We start from the raw sequence: 20131 nt of genomic DNA, 5'->3' as shown, positions 1-20131 counted from the left end.
TACCTCCAACCCTCATATGCACCAGTGTAGAGCCTCTGTCCTATCCAGCCCTGCAAGGTAGAATTCGGATCATGGTAGTTGCGGGGAGGAAGCATCCAGGATCCGGGGGAAAGCTGTGTTCTTCATCGATACTACCTCACACCCTAATTAACCCATCTCCTCTCCTAAACCCCTCTATGAGGGGATCTCCATTGGTCGACACTTGGGCCTTGGGTCTCCACTCTGCACTTCCCCCTTCATTTAATATGATATATATATACATATATATACATGCATATATACATATACACATATATACACATACATACACACACTTATATCTTTTTTTTTTTTTTGCATGATGCCCTATACCTGGTCCCTTGGGCACCTCGTGATCGCACTGGCCGGTGTGCTTCTTCCATGTGGGCTTATTTGCTTCTGAGCTAGATGGCTGCTTGTTCACCTTCAAGCCTTTAAGACCCCAGACACTATCTCTTTTGATAGCCGGGCACCATCAGCTTTCTTCACCACATTTGCTTATGCACCCATTTGTCTTCAGCGATCCTATCATGGAGGTGTGCAGTCAATGATATGATTTTTTGTTCTTTGATGCCTGGTAACTGATCCCTTTGGGACCACTCGCTCACTCAGGCTGGTGTGTTCTTCATATTCTTTGAGGCAGATAGCCTCCGGGTGCTCAGTGAGCAGAAAAAGGCATCCTTTATGGTAGCACCTTTACTGGGGAGGGGGGCACATAGTGGGGGCGATTGTCATCTCTATCTCATAACTGGGAGCCTTTCCCCACCTGAGTTGGCCTTCCAAACCCTGTGATAATGAGCATAGAGAATTTGGCTGCTTATATTTCCATTCAGTTCCTCAGTATTCCACAGTTACAGAAGTCCTACTAATTGACAGTTACGCGTAGCACATAAATGAAGGGTCCTGAGTTCTTGATCTTTTTTTAAATAGTTTTATTAGGGGCTCATACAACTCATCACAATCCATACATACATCAATGGTGTAAAGCACATTTGGACATTCATTACCCTCATCATTCTTTAAACATTTGCTCTCTACCTAAGCCCCTGGCAGCAGCTCATGTTTCTCCTCCCTCCCTGCTGCCCCCTCCCTCATGAACCCTTGATAATTTATAAATTATTTTGTCATATCTTTCCCTGTCCAATGTCTCCTTTCACCCACTTCTCTGTTGTCCACCCTCCCAGTATTGCCACCCACACCACTGGTCCTGAAGTGATCATCCGCCCTGGATTCCCTGTGTTTCCAGTTCCTATCTGTCCCAGTGTACATCCTCTGGTCTAGCCAGATTTGTAAGGCAGAATTGGGGTCATGATAATGGGGTAGGAGGAACCATTTAGGAACTAGAGAAAAGTTGTACGTTTCATCGTTGCTACATCACACCCTGACTGGCTCGTCTCCTCCCCGAGACCTATCTGTAAGGGGATGTCCAGTGGCCTACAAATAGGCTTTGTGTCTCCACTCTGTACTTCCCCCCTCATTCACAATGATATGATTTTTTGTTCTGATGATGCCTGATGCCTGATCCCTTCGACACCTCTTGATAGCACAGGTTGGTGTGCTTCTTCCATGTGGGCTTTGTTGCTTCCCAGCTAGATGGCCACTTGTTTACCTTCAAGCCTTTAAGACCCCAGACACTATATCTTTCAATCACCAGGCACCATCAGCTTTCTTGACCACATTTGCTTATTCACCTGCTTTGTCTTCAGCAGTTGTGTTGGGAAGGTGAGCATCATAGAATGGCATTTTAATAGAAGAAAGTATTCTTGCATTGAGAGAGTACTTGTGTGGAGGCGCAGTGTCCTTCTGTTACCTTAATACTAAACCTATAAATACATAGACCTAGATCTATTTCCTCATTCTCATATATAAATATATTTGCATATGTTCATGCCTTTATTTAGACCTCTATAAATGCCCTTTGCCTCCTAGCTCTTTCCTCTATTTCCTTTGACTTTCCTCTTGTCCCACTATCATGCTCACTCTTCATTTGGGTTTCAGTAATTCCTCTTGGTTGAGTTCTTGGTCTTAACGGCAGTTTTTATGAAATTGGGAACTGCCTTGCATGTCTGCTGTATATAATGTTTATTTTTAGTGTTACTGTTTTTAAGAATGAAGAACTCCTAGTTAACATTTTCTCTCTTTTTAGGTGGCAAAGGATTAGTAGATATTCAGCCTCATTGGGTATCTGCCCTGGCTTGGCCAGAAGAGAGTCCTGCTGCAGCCTGGTCCGGAGAGTCTCCAGAATTATTGTTGGTGGGACGAATGGATGGATCTCTAGGACTCATTGAAGTTGTTGATGTGTCTACCATGCACCGTAGAGAAATGGAGCATTGCTATCGAAAAGATGGTACGTGACAAGACCCCATCAAATACTTACCTTTTTTAAGATTTGAGTTTTAAAATGCTGAGTGACTATTACTAGGCTTTGTTTTCTAGATTATAGAAAGATGTGGCAATCAGCTTCTGTAAGGAATTATTCCAGCCATGGAAACCATTTGGGCCAGTTAGTGCTACTCTATCCATAGGTTACTTTGAGTTGAAAGCGACTTTGTGGCAATGAGTTTGCTTTTGTGTTTAGAATGGGGAGAAGAAAGGGAGAATCATTGAGTTTCTGTTACAGGTGATTGAAAATTTTGGAAACATCATGGTATGTACATCATAGGGAATCAATGTCACTAAATTACACATGTAAAAAAATTGAAATGACAAATGTTTTATTAAAATATATTTTTACCACCCCCAAAAAAGAATATTGAAATCACAATTATAAGCTTACATTTTGTCTAAAGGTATTTGTAAACTTACAGTGATTACAGTAGCATATATTTGTTTCAAAAGCCCTGACTTCTAAGTTCTATGGTAGCAAATGTATCTCTTTTCTTTATTCTTTAAAAAAATCTTTGTAGTGTCCGTAACTTGCATTGCTTGGTTCAGTGAAGACAGACCGTTTGCAGTGGGATATTTTGATGGGAAATTGTTGCTGGGATCAAAGGAACCCCTTGAGAAAGGAGGCATTGTTCTGATTGATGCACATAAGGTAAAGCAACTGTGCCACATGATTGTTTTTTCTCTTTACTATTTGCTAATGACTAATTAAACTCTAGTGTATCTTAATACTAGTTTTATTTTTTTTTAATTAAATATCTTAAACAGAGGTTGTCTGAGACACTTAGAAGGCCATCTGGCAAAGTAACATAAATGCTTAAGACCAGGCGTTAAAGGGTGCGACGCAAGATGAGAAACAAATAAAAACAGAGGAGCACTACGCTGTCCTAGAGTAGTGGTTCTCAACCTTCCTAGTGCGGTGACCCTTTAATACAATTTTCCTCATGTGGTGGTGACCCCCAACCATAACATTACTTTCGTTGCTACTTCATAACTCTAATTTTGCTACTGTTATGAATTGGGCGACCCCTGTAAAAGGGTTGTTCAACACACCTTCCCCAAGGGGTCACGACCCACAGGTTGAGAACCACTGTCCTAAAGTCTGATAAGTATTTGCTGTTCCCCCTAGTGGAGAAGGGATGCTTTTGCTTGGGTTTAAGGAGATGTTTGTTTGTTTGTTTACTTTGCGGCGGGTACCAATCAATAAAAATAACAGTAAACAAAATGAACACATGCTAATAAAAGATTAATAAATATATCTTAATCAGAATTTTGGAATTTCTTCATTCAGTGACATTTATTCAGCTTGACTACAGCAAATATTTATAATGCAGGCTATATTATAGGGTGAATTGTTCTTATGATGGAGTGATATGGCAGTATCTTATTTGCATAAAATGTTGATTTCAACATTATTGAGTGGTGGTAGTACAGGTCATAGATTACTTAATTTAATGTTTTTATTTCTTAAAGGCACTGTGAAAGAAGCATTAGTCTCATTTTTATTCTTCCCCTTACTGTTTTAAGGATACTCTTGTTAGTATGAAGTGGGACCCAACGGGTCATATTCTTATGACCTGTGCCAAAGAGGAAAACGTCAAACTCTGGGGATGCGTTTCGGGCTGCTGGCGCTGCCTGCATTCCCTCTGTCACCCATCGACTGTAAATGGCATTGCTTGGTGCAGCCTCCCAGGGAAAGGATCCAAGTTGCAGTTACTGTTGGCTACGTATGTTGTAAATTTGTGTGTATGTGTATGTTGGTGACTTAGTTTTTGTAATAAAATAGATTATTTACCTTGAATGTGACTTCTTAATAGTCTTAAATCATTTATTGCTGTTTATTATTCTTAAAATATTTGATACCATAAGACCACCTCAGAGGGAAAAAGAAGCAGCTTTCTGGTATTGAACTTGATGTGATATTGTTAGGATAATGGTCCCAATTGTATTTCTTGTCAAAGACTATAGCATATGTACAACAATAAATTCTAAAAAGTAATTTTGTAGTACTACCAGCACTTAAATGTTTTCCATTTGAAAATAATTTTGTTTGGTTCGGTACATTGGTGTGTTTTAGCTTTGCATAATTTGTGATGTAGGATGTGTGTGTGTATATATAAAAAACACAAACACCCACACCCTTTTCTTTTTTCCTTCTAAGTGGCTGCCAGAGTGGTTTAGTGTGTGTTTGGCGAATTCCACAAGACATCTCACAAACCAGTGTGGCTAGTTCAGAAGGATGGTGGGACCAGGAATCCAGTTGTCAGGTAACTGTTCTGGTGGTTTTGAAAGCGCTGAAACTACGTGTAGTATATGTCATCAAAGGAAGCCCTCTCTCGATGACTGAGATCATCACTACACATTCTGCACTGTGAATATTTGTCATGTTTGGTGAGCTCTCTGATAGCCTGATTTTTTTTTCCTTTTTATGTCATGGATACCCTCATTTCTAGTTACTGTGAGAGATTTAATAAATACTAATTGGTTATTATTATGATGGTGGTAATTGTTATAATCAACACTATAAGAGACCAGCTAGATCTAAATTCAGTCTTTGGGACAGTGCGCTAGTAACGGTGGGAGCAGGAGAGCAGTCCTGCCTTGCCCAAAGTGTCTATAGTAAAGATACCAGAAATTCTACCCGTGGTGCGTGGTGTGTCTTAGGCAGAGGTTGCCGATCCAGATACTTAAAAGGCAATCCAGGAAAGTAAATACATGAAGCCAGGTGTTGGAAAGAAAAACAGAAGAATACATGTGTCATATAAAGGACAAGGCTGCCCCAGAGTTGATAGTCACCTTTCAGGTGTGTGAGAGCATGTTGTTACTTGAAAAATCAGATTTTTTTTTTAAGAAGAGCTAGAAATCCAGTGGTTTAAGTAAAAGCTCTCAATATTAAACATTGGCAACTGACTTAAAATTATTGTATTTTTTTCTAAAATTATTTAAATCCTGAGTGACCACTCAAGTCACGTCTCTGAGCTATCCGTTTGCAGCCCATGTGCTGTCTGTGATACAGATCCCTTTGGAAGAAATGCCCTTTCAGTCTCCTTTGGGTGAATGAATGTGTCAGCTTTTGTGCGCTGTCATAAGGAGAAGGAAGGTAGGGATTCAGAGTAGGAAGAGAGGGAGGAGGGGGTAGAGAGTCACTAGCGCATCACAGAAGTGGAGGTAGGATCATTCAACTAAATCTGGTTTGCTTCTTGTGAGGGGAAGTAGCCCTCTGAACAGGCCGTACCTCTTCTGCTATAAACATGCAGAGCAAATGTGTAGATTAGACACTATACGACAGGCAGAATCTTAAGCCAACAAAATGAAAAACTCATTGTGTAGAGTCAGCATATGCAATTCACAAATATTAGGAACTAAGAGCAAAGATTTCCCACTCTTTGCGTCACTTTGTTGTACTCTGGTGGCTTGCAACGTGGCTGTGCTTCTGGAGATTGCCATTGGTATTTCAAATTTACTATCAGGGTCATTCTTCATAGGCAGGTTTCAACAGTTTCTAGACTAGGTTAGGCTGATAAGAAGGACCCACTGGTCTACTTCTGAAATAAAATTGGCCAGTGAAAACTGGATGAATAGCAGCAGGACATTGTCTGATAGAGTGCCAGAGATGAGCTGCCTCCAGATGGAAGGCATTCAAAATTCAATAGGAAAAACAGCTGCCTCTTCACAGTAGTCAACCTTAAGGATAGGATGGAGTAAGTCTCTCCGGACCTCCATGCGCTGATGTGACATGACTCCAAATGTGAAGAAACGGTTGCAGATATCCATCAATAATTGGAACCAAGTATGAATCTAGGAAAATTGGAATCCATCAATACTGAAATGGAGCACATAAAGATCAATAGGGTAAGCATTAGTAGACTGGCATTAGGCATTTAAAATGAGTCTACTGTGCTGGGGAAAGAATTGAAATTTTGAAAGATGTTATAGGCAAAATATTGAATGATGTAGGAAGCATCAAGAAGCGATGGAAAGAGTACACAGAGTCACTGTACCAAAAAGAACTAGTTGACAGTCCACCAAATAAGGAGGTAGCATATGAGCAACAATCAGTGGTGCTGAGGGAAGAAGGTCAAACGTCACTGAATGCATTGGCCCCAAACAGGGCTCCAGGAATTGATGGAGTGCCACTGAAATGTTTCTGAGAGCTGGAGAACCGCTGGGGGCACTCACTCATTTATGCCAGCAGATTTGGAAGGTGGTTACTTGGCCAACTGACCAAAAGAGATCCCTATTTGTGCCCATTCCAAAGAAAGGAGACCCCACAGCATGCTCAAACTAGAGGACTATATCATTGATCACACACAAGTAAAATTTTACTTAAGATTATCCAATAACAGTTGCAGCAGTACATTGACAGAAAATTTCCAGAAGTTCAGGCCAGATTCACAAGAGGGTGTGTGGAACAAGGGTATCATTGCTGATGTCAGATGGATCGTGGCCCAAAGCAGAGAATACCAGAAAGATGTTTACTTGTGTTTCACTGACTATGCAGAAGCATTCGACTGTGTGGGACCAGAATAAACTGTGGGTGACCTTGAGAAGAATCAGAATTCCAGAACACTTCATAATGATGGTTTGGAACCTGTCCAGGGATCCAGAGGCAGTTGTACAAGCAGAACAAGGGAATGCTGCATGAATTAAAATCAGGAAAAGTGTGCATCCGGGTTGTATTCTCTTGCCATACTTGTTCAGTCTAAGCAAATCATCAGACAAGTATGGCATCAGGATTGGAAGAAGGCTTATCAACAACTGGCATTATGCAGTGAGGAGGCTGGAAGCACTTGCTGATGAAGATCAAGTATTATAGTCTTCCGTATGGATTACAACTTAACATAAGAAAGACCAAAATCATCACAACTAGATCAATAGGTAATTGCATTGTTAAATGGAGAAAAATTGTTGTCAGAGATTTTGTCTTGCTTGGATCAGTGTTCATGGGAGCAGCATTTTGCAATATGTCAAAAGACATATTGCATTAGGCAAATCTGTTGCATAAGACCTTTTTAGAATATTGGAAAGCAAGGGTGTTACTTTGAGGACTGAAGTGCACCCGACCCAAGCCATGGTATTTTCAGTCACCTCGTATGCATGTGAAAGTTGGACATTCTATAAGGAAGACAGAAGAATCGATGAATTTGAATTGTGTTGCCTGGAGAAGAATATTGAAACTACTTCTGAAAGGACAGACTTACCTGTATTGGACGAAGTAAGGCCAGGGTGCTCCTTCAAGGCAAGGACAGCAAGACTTTGTCTGACATACTTTGGACATATTGTCAGGAGAGATCGGTCCTTGGAGAAGAACATCCTGTTTGGTAAAGTGGAGAGATGGTGAAAAAGAGGAAGGCCCTCAGTGTGATAGATGGTTTGTGACACAGTGACTGCCTCAATGGGCTTAGGCATAGGAATAATTGTGAGGATGTGCAGGACCTCCCAGTGCGCAGTGTTTGATTCTGTTGTGCATGGGGTTGCTATGGGTTGGAGCACCTACCCATAGCACCTAAAAGCAATAACACAGCTGAGAAAGACTAGTGGAAGAGGAATGATATAATCTACATTGCTGAAACGAACATGGCAAGATCTATTCTAAAGTTCAGCGCTGCAAGTGATAGGGTAATATTCATATGCCAATAAGGAAAATTAATTATTAGGACTCTTGCTCACATTTATGCAACAACCATTAGTGCCAAAGAATTTGAAATTTGGTCAAACCTATAATCAAGATACCTTGATTGATAATGACTGGTGATTTGAATGGGCGAGTAGGAAACCAGAATTGCGACTAGAAATGACATTGGAGATCATATCACTGAGTGGTGCCGGCACCTCAAGAAAAGATTCATAGAATATAGTTACCACACCAAAAAGATTTGGTCAACATCCAACATTTCAGGCGGTAGCATGTCATCAAGAACCAATAGTATTTAAGGAAGAAGTTCAAGCTACGCCGATGACATTGATCAAAAGCAAGATCGTAGGAACTGGCAGAACACCAACTGAGATGCTTAAACAATGGAAATCGTGCAGAAAACCTCACTTATCCATGCTAAGAAATTTGGGAAACAGCTACCTGGCCAACTGACTGGGAGAGATACCTATTTTTGCCCATCTGAAATAAAGGTTATCCAACAGGATACAGAAAATATCACAGAATGTCACGAATACTTCATAAATGTAAACTTTTGCTGAAGACAATTCGAAAATAATTGCAGCAGTTAATCCACAGGGAACTATCAGAAGTTCAGAAATGATTCAGAAAAAAGTATGAAACCTGGGAAATCACTGCTGAGGTCAGATGGATCTTAGCTGAAAGTAGAGAATACCAGAAAGAGGGTTTCCTTTGTTTTATTGAGTATGCAAGGGAGTTCAGCTGTGTGCACGATGGCAAAGTTTGGATAACATCATAAAGAATAGTTGTAGAACACTTCATTGTGCTCATATGAAAATTAGTCCAACAGGCTGTTGTTTGAACACAACCAAGGGATACTGCATAGTTTCAAACCAAGAAGCCCTGGGTGCCCCTTTCACCAGATTTGGCCTATATGCTGAGCAAACAATTTGAGAACCTAGAGCACATGAAGAAGCGCGAGGCATCAAGATTGGAGGAAGATTGATTAACAACCTACTGTGACCGTGCAGATGACGCTGCCTTGCTTGCTGAAAGGGAAGAGCACATTAAACACATTGGTTATGCTCAGCATGGAACAGAGTCCTCACAGTGTTCAACGTCAGGATAAATGGAGGGGAAACGTTGAAGTTGCCAAGGACTTCATTGGATTATCAATCAATACCCATAAGATTATTAGGCAGGAACCTAAATGACAGTATTGCATTGGACAAATGTGCTACAAAACACTTTAAAGTGTTCATTTGGAAAGAAAGATGCCACTTTCACTACAGTGTGCCTGATCTTGCCACCCCATGTGTGCCCCCCTCCTCCCCCTGCTCCCAACAAAACGATTCTGACTTAGAGCAGCTCTAGATAGAGTTTTCAAGGCTGTCAGTCCACAGGAGCAGATAACCTCAACTTTCTCCCTTGGAGTGGCTGGTAGCTTTGGTCCACTGACCTAGTGGTAAGCAAACCAACACTTAGCTGACAGAACCACCAGGATTCTAAGAATTTACAGAACACCGGGCCCAAAGCCATGACATTTTCAGTTGCCTCATATTCACCGGAAAGCAGTGAAAGGAGAAGACTGGAGGGAAGGCAAGGCATTTTCACTATGGGGTTGATGAAGAACATGGACTATACACCAAGGACCGCCAGAAGAGCGAGCCAACCTGTCTGGAAGAAGTACCACGTGAATGCACCTTAGAAGTGAGGATGCTGAGACTTGGTCCCGTGTGCTTCCAACCTGTCATCGGGAGGGACAGGTCCTTGAGAAAGAACATCCTGCTTGGTAAGGGAGAAGGCCAGAGGAAAATCACAATCACCACCACCAGTGGTTGCAACAATGGGCTCAAACGACAGTGACGGGGAGGAGGGCACAAGACTGTGTTGTACCTAGGGCCAGGACTGACTCAGTCGCCCTTAACAACAAGATAACACAACGTTCAACATTAAAACATTGGTTAAAAGTGACAGTCAGAAATTAGAGACTTTGTCATTTCTGTCAGGCTTAAGAGTAGAAAACTACAAGGATCCACATGTGACCTCTTCCCTGGGAGAGGGACAGCAGAGAAGGGGGGAAGGGAGACTCCGGATAGGGCAAGATATGACAAAATAACGATGTATAAATTACCAAGGGCACATGAGGGAGTAGGGAACGGGGAGGGAGGGGGAAAAAAAAAAGAGGACCTGATGCAAGGGGCTTAAGTGGAGAGCAAATGCCTTGAGAATGACTGGGGCAGGGAATGTATGGATGTGCTTTATACAATTGATGTATGTATATGTATGGATTGTGATAAGAGTTGTACGAGTCCCTAATAAAATGTAAAAAAAGAAAAGAAAAAAATGATTAGGGCAAAGACTGTACAGATGTGCTTTATACAATTGATGTATGTATATGTATGAACTGTGATAAGAATTGTATGAGCCCCAATAAATTGTTTTAAAAAAAAAGAGTATAAAACTAGCTTAGAGGTGTATCCTAAAGAGATAGAAGAGAAAGACCAAACTGACTTATTTTTGTCAGTCTAGTCAAGCTAACCATTATGAAGGGAGCTATTCTCTCCCCAGAGAATCATCAGTGGCATACAAAATTTCCAAGAATGAATTGTAAATCTTGAGTCGATATGATACATTTTGCTTTAATTGCCATAAAAGCTCTAAAAGTGAAAATTAATTACAGGATGGATTTAGAAAATCAACAGGAGCCAATTGTGTTTACCAGCTGCGAGGACACATCACCCCCGTCCGAACCGTTGCCTTTAGTTCTGATGGGTTAGCCCTGGTGTCTGGTGGACTCGGCGGGCTCATGAACATATGGTCTTTAAGGGTGAGAACATGGTTTTTATTTATTTTTTTATGGATTTGATTTTTATTAAGAAATTTTTCTATATTATCTTAAATATATGCTGAAAATTAACCTAACTAAAACCCAGGATATATTTTATGTAATACTGTTAATAAAGCCTTGAATACTAAAGTAGCTCCTTTAAAAGCCTCTGTCCTTTAAAATTTTCCTTATTGGTAATAAATATTTTTAATGTTATCTTGACTCTAGGAAATTGAATAGTGGCCACACAATTGGATCTTGCTCAATTTAGATGAAGGGTGGATTTTAGAATGTAATTTTTTTAAGTTAAAAACATTTTTTTGAAGTACAAATTTAAGATGTAAATGATATGTAAAGTTAAGTAATGGGTACTGCTACACATATCTCATTTTAGGATGGCTCTGTCCTGCAAACTGTTGTGATAGGCTCCGGGGCCATTCAGACCACAGTGTGGATTCCAGACGTCGGGGTAGCTGCTTGCTCGAATAGATCAAAGGTAATGTAGTTGTATCCAGTCACAGGGTAAAGCTTATTAAGAATGCAATTAAGTATTGTCTAAGTACCTCATTGTCCAGGGGAGAATATTGATATCTAGAGGAGTTACTACTGTTTCTACTATGCTTAAAACTTTGTGAAAGTAACTTTTGAGTGATTTCATCTCCATTGGAAGCTGTAAGTGGACTTTGACTTGCCATGAGTTTTGAGATAGCATAAAACTACCTTAAAATAGTTTTTTTTTCCTAAAAATTTCCAAAGAAACCTGAATCAAGTATAAAAGATTAATTTGAGTTTCAGATTTAATATTCAGTTAAAAACAACAAAAAACCCCTCTTATTCGCTGCTTTGAAGGGATTCTTGTCCTGGCATCATTCCCTGCAGCATTGCTTCCTGTAACCTTAAAGTTAAGAGTTGATGTGCTCCTTGGGTTTACGTTGATGTGGGTCAGTGGTTTTACAAGGAGAGCTGTAAACTGGTATGAATAGTTCTACTGGCAGTAATTGGTGCATCATCTCTTAGCTACTTATCATGGCTGGTGTATGATAAACCACAGAGCCCGCGGTGGGAATGCTGCTTCACTTAAAGCTGTGCCACCCGGAGACAGGAAACTACTACCTCTAGTACCAGGATTGGCAAATTTCTGAAACGCAAGAGCCAGTCCTGTCCCTGACAATTATTCAAGAGCCATAATTATAGTTTTACAAACAAATGAAATCACCACTGTATGAATAATGTTCTTTAAAATTTTTCGTTTTTACTTCAGAGTCCCATGTATGTACTGAGAGCCACATATAGCTACGTGGCTTGAAGACCTCAGTTTACCAACCCCTCTCTAGAATCTCGGCGATCTCCTCAGTGTTTTGAAATGTACTAGATTCCTTCTCCCATCAAATAAACAACAAACCCACTCCCTTTGAGTGAATTCCAACTTAGAGCGACCCTGTCATTTGGAGTTGAACTCTGCTCAGGGGCTTTCTAAGACTACGTCTTTGTAAGAGCAGAATGCCTCGTGCTATTGAAAGACTGGTGGGTTTGAACCAACAACCAGACAGACAGTTGGCAACACAGCTTTGAACTCACCTGGCTTCTTCCTAGTCCTCTAAGCCTCTTGAAATAACTATAATTAACGCTGCTGTAAATAAGCTAGTCCCAGGTAGTTTACATATTTTATGGTTATCTCTTATTCTCTCATTTTAGACAAAATTTTGGATGTTTTAAAATTCATAAACATTAAAGTAAATATATAGCATAGAATGCCAAAAAGCAAAAATATTTCTTGCAATTAAATATCTCTTAATTTAAGCAATCATACCATGTGGCATGATTTATTTTCAACCAGGACGTTTTGGTGGTGAATTGTACAGCAGAGTGGGCTGCTGCCAATCACGTCTTGGCAACCTGTAGGACAGCACTGAAACAGCAGGGTATTCTGGGATTAAACATGGCTCCCTGCATGAGAGCATTTCTAGAGCGACTACCCATGATGCTTCAGGAGCAGTATGCCTATGAAAAGGTAACTCATTGTATTCACACCTGGAGATCCTTAGGTGCCTGCTGTTTGAGGATTTGAATTATAGTATTGGTGATTGATGTTATTCCTTGAGAGCATAAGGTTTGAAGAAAAATAACAGGGCTCTTTGGGCAAAATCAAACAAAGATAAGTTATGTGTCAAACAGTTCAGTAATTCTAAGCCTGTTTTCATGGGAGCAAAATAAGAAAGCCCAACTCTTAAACAACTTAGAATGCTTGGCCTCCAAGAAAAAGGCCTTCCTTTTTCTGACCTACATGTCTTTTTTGTGTAGCTTTGTGTGGAGAGTGTGGATATGGCTTGTTGCTAGCCACCTTCAAGTCAGTTCCAACTTGTAGTGACCCTGTCTACAACAGAACAAGAACTTTGCCACTGCCCAGTCTCACTCCATGCTCACAATTGTTCGTATGTTTGAGCGCATTGTGCAGCCGCTGTGTCTATCCACCGTGACAAAGACCTTCCTCTTTTTCACGGCTCCTCTGCCTAACCAAGCATGGCGTCCTTCTTCAGGGATTGGTCTCTCCTGACAACATGTCCAAAGTACATAAGACCAAGTCTCACCATCCTTGCTGCTAAGGAATAGTCTGGCTATACTTCTTCCAAGACAAACTTGGTTGCTCCGTTAGTAGTCCATGATACTTCCTTTATTCTTCTCCAGCACCGCAATTCAAATGCATTGACGATTCTGTAGTCTTCCTTCTCATATGTCCAACTAGCACATGCCTACGAGGCAATTGAAAATACCGTGGTTGGAATCTTCAAAGTAACACCCTTGCTTTTTAGCACGTTAGAGGGATCTTGTGCAGCGGATTTGCCAGTGCAATACCGCTGTTTGGTCTCCTGATTGCTATTTCCGGGGCATTGAGTGTGGCTTCAAGTGAGAGGGAATCTTTGACAATTCAGTCTTTGCTCCATTTCTCTTTGAAACGGTCTTACCTGTTGTGCTTCCAGTGTGAGGACGTTGGTTTTCTTGCATGAGTTATAATCTATACTGAAAGCTTCGATCCTTGATCTTCATCAACAAGTGCTTCAAGTCCTCCTAAATCTCAGGTTGTTAGTAAGCCTTCCTCCAGTCCTGATGCTGTACTCTTCTTCATACAACCCAGCTTCTCTGAGGCTTTCTACAGTGTACAGGTTGAATACGTATGGTGAAAGGATACAACCGTGACACACACCTTTCCTGATTGTAGACCATACAGTATCCCCTTGTTCTATTTGCACACTACCTCTTGGTCCATGTTCTGGTTCTGCGTGAGCACATTCTGGATTTCCCGTTCCTTTCGAGATTCTCCATAGTTTGTTATGATGCCTGCAGTCAAATATCTTTGCATGGTCAATAAAACAAGTAAACATCTTTCTGGTATTCTCTGCTTTTAACCAAGATCCATCTGACATCAACAGTGATTTCCCTTGGATTTGAGTAGAATAGTGAACGTCTTCTCCATAAATCCTTGTGGGACAATCAAGGGTGAACTCTCGTTGTCTTCATGGCCTGTTCTCAAGTCAGTTCTGAAAGTCAAACTGCTCCATAGGATTTTCTTGACTGCAGTCTTTTAAAAATAATTTTACTGAGGACTTTTACAGCTCTTATCACACTCCACACCTATATCCATTGTGTCAAGCACATTTGTACATATGTTTCCATTATCCTTTGAAAAACATTTTCTCCCACATGGAAGAAGCACACCAGCCTGTGTGATCACGAGGTGCCGAAGGGATCAATTATCAGGCATCAAAGCACAAAAAATCATATCATTGTGTGCTCACGTCCCCGATACTGTTGCTGAAGACAGATGGGTACATAAGCAAATGTGAAGAAAATTGATGGTGCCGGCTATCAAAAGATATAGCATCTGGGGTCTTAAAGGCTTGAAGGTAAACAAGCAGCCATCTAGCTCAGAAGCAACAACGCCCACATGGAAGAAGCACACCAGCCTGTGTGATCACAAGGTGTCGAAAGGATCAGGTATCAGGCATCATCAGAACAAAAGATCATATCATTGTGAATGAGGGGGAATGCGTAGTGTTGACCCAAAGCCCATCTGTAGGCCACTGGACATCCCCTTACGGAAGGGTCACGAGGAGATGAGCCAGTCAGGGTGTAGTGTAGCACCAATGAAGCCTACAGCTTTCCTCTAGTTCCTAAATGCTTCCTCCCCACCCACGATCATGATCCCAATTCTGCCTTACAAATCTGGCTAGACCACAGGATGTACGCTGATACAGATAGGAACTGGAAACACGGGGAATCCAAATGAACCCTTCAGGACGAGTGGTGAGAGTGGTGATACCGGGAGTGTGGGGTGGAAAAGCTGAACCCATTTCAAGGATCTATATATAACCTCTTACCTAGGGGCTGAACAACAAAAAAGTGGGTGAAGGGAGACATCGGACAGTGTAAGACATGGCAAAATAATAATTTATGAATTATCAAGGATTCATGAGGGAGGGGAAAATGAGGAGCTGATGCCAAGGGCTTAAGTAGAGAGCAAATATTTTGAGACTGATGAGGGCAACGAATGTGCAAATGTGCTTTACACAGCTTTACACAGTTGATGTATGTATGGATCGTGATAGGAGTTGTATGAGCCCCCAATAAAATGATTTAAAAAAAACCATTTTCTTTCTACTTAAGTTGTTGGTATGAGCTCAGTTTTTACCCTCCCCCACCCTCCCTCCCTCATTATCCTTTGCTAATTTTTTCCCCCCAGTAATCCTTATGGAAGTATATGCCAAGTTTTTTTTTTCCTAGCACCATACGTGGGTTTGAACTGCCAGACTTCAAGTTAGTAGCCCATTTGGAATGAGGAATTATGGAATTTGGACCTAAGTTGAGTACCTCAGTGGCCAATCAGTCTTCCAGCCTCAGTAGTCAAAGTGTGCTATTCCTATGCAGAATTCTTCTTTTTTTTTCCTTATTGGTTTCTTATGGTTGTTCTTTTTAAAAACAAACATTGTATTGGGAGTTCTTCAGTAGCATAACATTTCACCATTCATGCATATCAAGCAGTATTACACAGTTGCCCCCACAATCAGTTTCAAAACATTTTTTCTTCTTGAACGCCTTGATATAAAGTGCCCTGTGCCCCATCCCTGTCTCACCATGTCTCCAGAAACCCTTATTCTTTTTGTTTTCTTCTGTGTCTGGCACAATCCTATTGATCCATTCACATACAACTCTGTTGTTCAGTCTACACAGAATTTTTTCTGGTTTTTGCCTTTGGCTTTTTGTCAAACTGTTAATATGAGGAGGGTTAAAAATTTTGTGGAAAAAATCTATTATTTTTTTAATCGTTTTAAAATTTATTCTTTTCCATGAACTTTTTGAAACTCCTTATAATAATCACAGTTAATTTCACAGACTCGTTTGGTCAGGTTTTCTTTTCTGAATCACTGAATCTGTGATTTGCTTTCCAAACACTAGGGAGTGCCAAGGAAGAAGTACCTTGGTAACTAGAGTTCTCTTTCGTTAAGGAGAAAATTACAGAATATGATTAAGTTGCCTTTTGTCTGCTTTCTTTTCCTTCTCTTTGTTTTTTAACGGGAAAAATTATAATGAAAATGTACTAAATGCATTGTGATATCCTGGATGTGGTACTAAAGGGAAAACTGGGGGATTCCAAAACAAGTCTATAGTTTAGTTAATATTCTTGTCCCAGTGTTAATTTCTTCCTTTTGTGAAGTGTACCATGGTTATATAGGATGTGAACATGAGAGAAGACTGGGTAAATTGAAAGTAGTTGAAAAGTAAGCCTTTTTAAAAAAGATAACAACTCTATAGTGTCATAGACTTTCAGAATGCAGTATGCAAATGTGGAGTGTTTGGCACATCTTTATCATTACTTCCTTGCATTTTCCCTCAGCCTCATGTGGTTTGTGGTGACCAGCTTGTTCACAGCCCCTACATGCAATGCCTGGCTTCCCTTGCTGTGGGACTTCATCTGGATCAGCCCTTGTGTAACCCTCCAGTGCCACCACACCATCAGCACTGCCTCCCTGATCCCGCTTCCTGGAATCCAAATGAGTGGGCCTGGTTAGAATGTTTTTCAACCACCATAAAAGCTGCCGAGGCCCTGACCAATGGTGCACAGTTTCCAGAATCTTTCACCGTTCCTGATCTAGAGCCTGTTCCAGAGGATGAGCTTGTTTTCCTAATGGTAAATGTAATAAGAACAGCTAGTCTGCACACTGGTGTGGGCATATTTAGTAGCCCCCTCCCCTAAGTATTTGCTAACTTAATTTGTTAGCAGCACAACATTTAAACAATTAGAAAATATTTTTGCTTTCAGATCATCATTTTCAGTTTGATAATTGGCCTCTATGTTGCCAGGGGTTGACTAGCTGTGACCCAGGGAGCTTTTGTAAAATGTTGTGGTTCTCAGTAACAAGGCCTCATATTTTCCCCCTTCTGTACTTCACAGGTGCCTTGTTAGTGCATAATTATTGTCTATTTTAGCATCTTTTCCTGGTAACCCTGTGAGGCTTACACCACAGAGATTCTAAATTATTTGACATGTCAATCATATCTTTGATCAGTACCAAACAAGACTATGTATGGAAGAGCATGTCAGTCACCATTCTTCCCAAGAGTGTTGAGTGTGCCTGGCTGTAGAAACTGATGTCGATGAAATGCTTACCAACTCTCCGTCTCACAGTCCCTTTACCCATACAGTTTAGGGGGCTGCAAAGAGGTTGTGGAAAATTCCATTTTTCCACAAACTTCATGAAGCCCCTTCATATATATACTTTTGAACATGTAATTATAAACACAATATAAAACAAAAGACAGATAGGACTTGAAGGAATGAAATTATCTAAATATAAAATATTTTAATCAGGATGAACCCTTCTGAACCCACTTGGTCCAACTCTGTCAATTTGTAGATGAGGAAAGTAAAGTCCGGAGAGCTGGGAAGTGGCTTCCTCACAGACTTCCAGCGAGCTCTTGGGGGCCAGGCCTTCCCCTGAATGTGGCTCTGCACCTGAGGATGTACAGTATAAATGACTTCATGTGAATCTCCAGTTCTATATTGATCATAACAGTGAAAGTCTTTATAGTAACGAGAAATGTTAACAGTGCAGAAAACCAAGTTTATCTCGATTGTAAAACTGCTCTTACTATCTGGGAATCTTACCAGGCTCTTTTTGGGGGGAAGAAGACGTAGTTGTCAGTTGAGAACAGAGAAGATCTTGGCTGCAGGATTGACCCTGTTGTGTGTGCCCTCGCAGGATAACAGCAAATGGATCAATGGCATGGATGAACAGATTATGTCTTGGGCCACTTCAAGACCTGAGGTCAGTAAAGGTGAAGGGCGTTCTGTGGTGCTTTGACTCCTGCTGATGCTCAGGACGTGCTTCTTTGAAGGAGGACTGGAAGCTAACAGAGAGATGATTGTGGTTTTCTAGGACTGGCACCTAGGAGGTAAATGTGATGTCTACCTGTGGGGTGCTGGCAGACATGGGCAGCTGGCAGAAGCTGGAAGGAATGTACTGGTACCCGCAGCAGCTCCCTCCTTCTCACAGGCTCAGCAGGTAACTGGGTAAAGAAAGGGCGGAAAACTTTTGAGAACTGGAAATTTCAATTCCCTGACTATCAGTGACTTGCTGTGGGACAAAATGTAGCCATTTTATAGTCTGTGATGAGGACTCACTAAAGCAAGGTCATGATGGCTAGCGTCCAAATAAGTTTCATAGGGCTTAAGAAAGGCACGCACAAGCTTCTAAATCTACCTGACTTCGAGGTATATGGATTCATATGAGGCATCAGGCTTGCCCAGCACATTACTTCTAGAAGTTTAAGATGGTCAGTTAATGATTCTTTTTTTGAAGCCATAAATTTCCCAGGATCTGTTGCCATATACCATTGGCACGAGACTCCCTTCGCAAACACGCACATTTGAATTCATGATGTACTCTTATTTCCAAACCTCTCTTGAAGTTGCTTCTTTCTCTCATCTTTCACACCCTCAGTAAGCACAAGAACACACAAATCTTTTTTGAGGATGTCCCCTCCAGCTTCTCCTTCCTTAGTGACTCCCAGCCCTGTCTGTAATATGTCCCCATCACCTTTCCTCTGCTTTTATCTGTTTTGTCAGTAATGTTATTTTTTAAACTCCACACAATTGGCTGAAATCCTTGCATTTAGTGTGGTTCTAAATTATCTTAAGTGATCAGGTGAGCCTTACGTAGCTCTTGCCTAAGTGAGCAGTTTTGTAATCATTACGGTTTATAGAAACCCAGGGGTGTTTTAGTCCTCCTTTAGAGAGAAGATAGAGTAACTAATAAAGGTGATCTCAAGCATTGCTAGCATCGTTTCAAATTTTTGGCTATAAAAATATCTGATAAAACCTGTCTTATTTGATTGTGTGTCTCCACACTAGGTCATATGTGGTCAGAATTGCACCTTTGTCACCCAGGCCAATGGTACAGTTTTGGCTTGTGGGGAAGGAAGTTACGGCAGACTAGGACAAGGAAACTCAGATGACCTTCATGTGCTGACAGTTATTTCAGCCTTACAAGGTAAAGTCTTCAAGTAGAAGCTCGTCGGGATTATGCTCTAACTGCTGGGGCTTCTCTCACACCCTGGCTAGATAAAATCATGCAGCATATTTACTTATATTTGAATCTTGTCAACAATCTAAACTAGGATGTAGTTTAGGCATGTATATACTCTTAATTTTGGTGTTTTTAACTATGTTCCTTTATAGGATATTTATCATGGCAATGCTACAATATCATATAAACCACTATTTCTGAGATTGCCTGTGTTAGTCCGGGTTGGCTAGAGAAACAAATCCAGAGACACTTGTTTGTAAGGAAGAGCTTTACATCAAAGAGTACGTCCCAGCCCAGTCCATATCAAGTGCATAGGTCCAGTGCTAGTCCATGAATCCCGCTCAGACTCATGCAGCACCGGCAGTGATGCAAAGTGCGGGAAGTCTTGTGGGTCCAGTGGCCGGGGAAGCATCTCCAGGCCCTCGCAGGTCTCAGCGTGGCTCTGTGTGGCTCGTCATAGGAAGGTGGAAGCAGAAGGAGAGGAAGGCCTGCCTCCAGAGAGCCATTCACCTCAGATGCTCTGCAGTCAGGCTAAAGTCCCCCCACATGTTTCTACAGGAGCCATGTTGACACCCAGAAACCTAACTATCACATTCATTAAGATTATAAACACATTCTTCAAAACTGGGAAACTGTAATTAAGCAACTACTAATGGCAGTAGCATCATATACATGTTTCATGAAAGATAACTTTATACAGAG

General features: G+C 41.1%; 1 protein-coding gene across 6 annotated transcripts in view; it reads left to right on the top strand.

Annotated features, from left to right (window-relative positions):
- HERC1 (HECT and RLD domain containing E3 ubiquitin protein ligase family member 1) overlaps positions 1-20131 on the top strand; it is a 196610-nt gene that overhangs the window by 150002 nt on the left and 26477 nt on the right. For all 6 annotated transcript variants that reach the window (XM_075531186.1, XM_075531189.1, XM_075531188.1 and 3 more), the window contains exons 54-64: positions 2165-2365; positions 2925-3055; positions 3931-4130; positions 4565-4670; positions 10701-10847; positions 11242-11343; positions 12685-12858; positions 16738-17031; positions 18104-18169; positions 18281-18406; positions 19255-19393. In XM_075531186.1, coding sequence (XP_075387301.1) covers positions 2165-2365; positions 2925-3055; positions 3931-4130; positions 4565-4670; positions 10701-10847; positions 11242-11343; positions 12685-12858; positions 16738-17031; positions 18104-18169; positions 18281-18406; positions 19255-19393 — 1686 coding nt within the window. The remainder of the gene's footprint in view (positions 1-2164; positions 2366-2924; positions 3056-3930; positions 4131-4564; positions 4671-10700; positions 10848-11241; positions 11344-12684; positions 12859-16737; positions 17032-18103; positions 18170-18280; positions 18407-19254; positions 19394-20131) is intronic.

The sequence above is a fragment of the Tenrec ecaudatus genome, chromosome 14, assembly GCF_050624435.1.
Source record: "Tenrec ecaudatus isolate mTenEca1 chromosome 14, mTenEca1.hap1, whole genome shotgun sequence".
In the NCBI taxonomy this organism is placed as follows: domain Eukaryota; kingdom Metazoa; phylum Chordata; class Mammalia; order Afrosoricida; family Tenrecidae; genus Tenrec; species Tenrec ecaudatus.
Note: the sequence above shows the minus strand (reverse complement) of the source record. Positions and strands in the feature narration are given on the sequence as shown.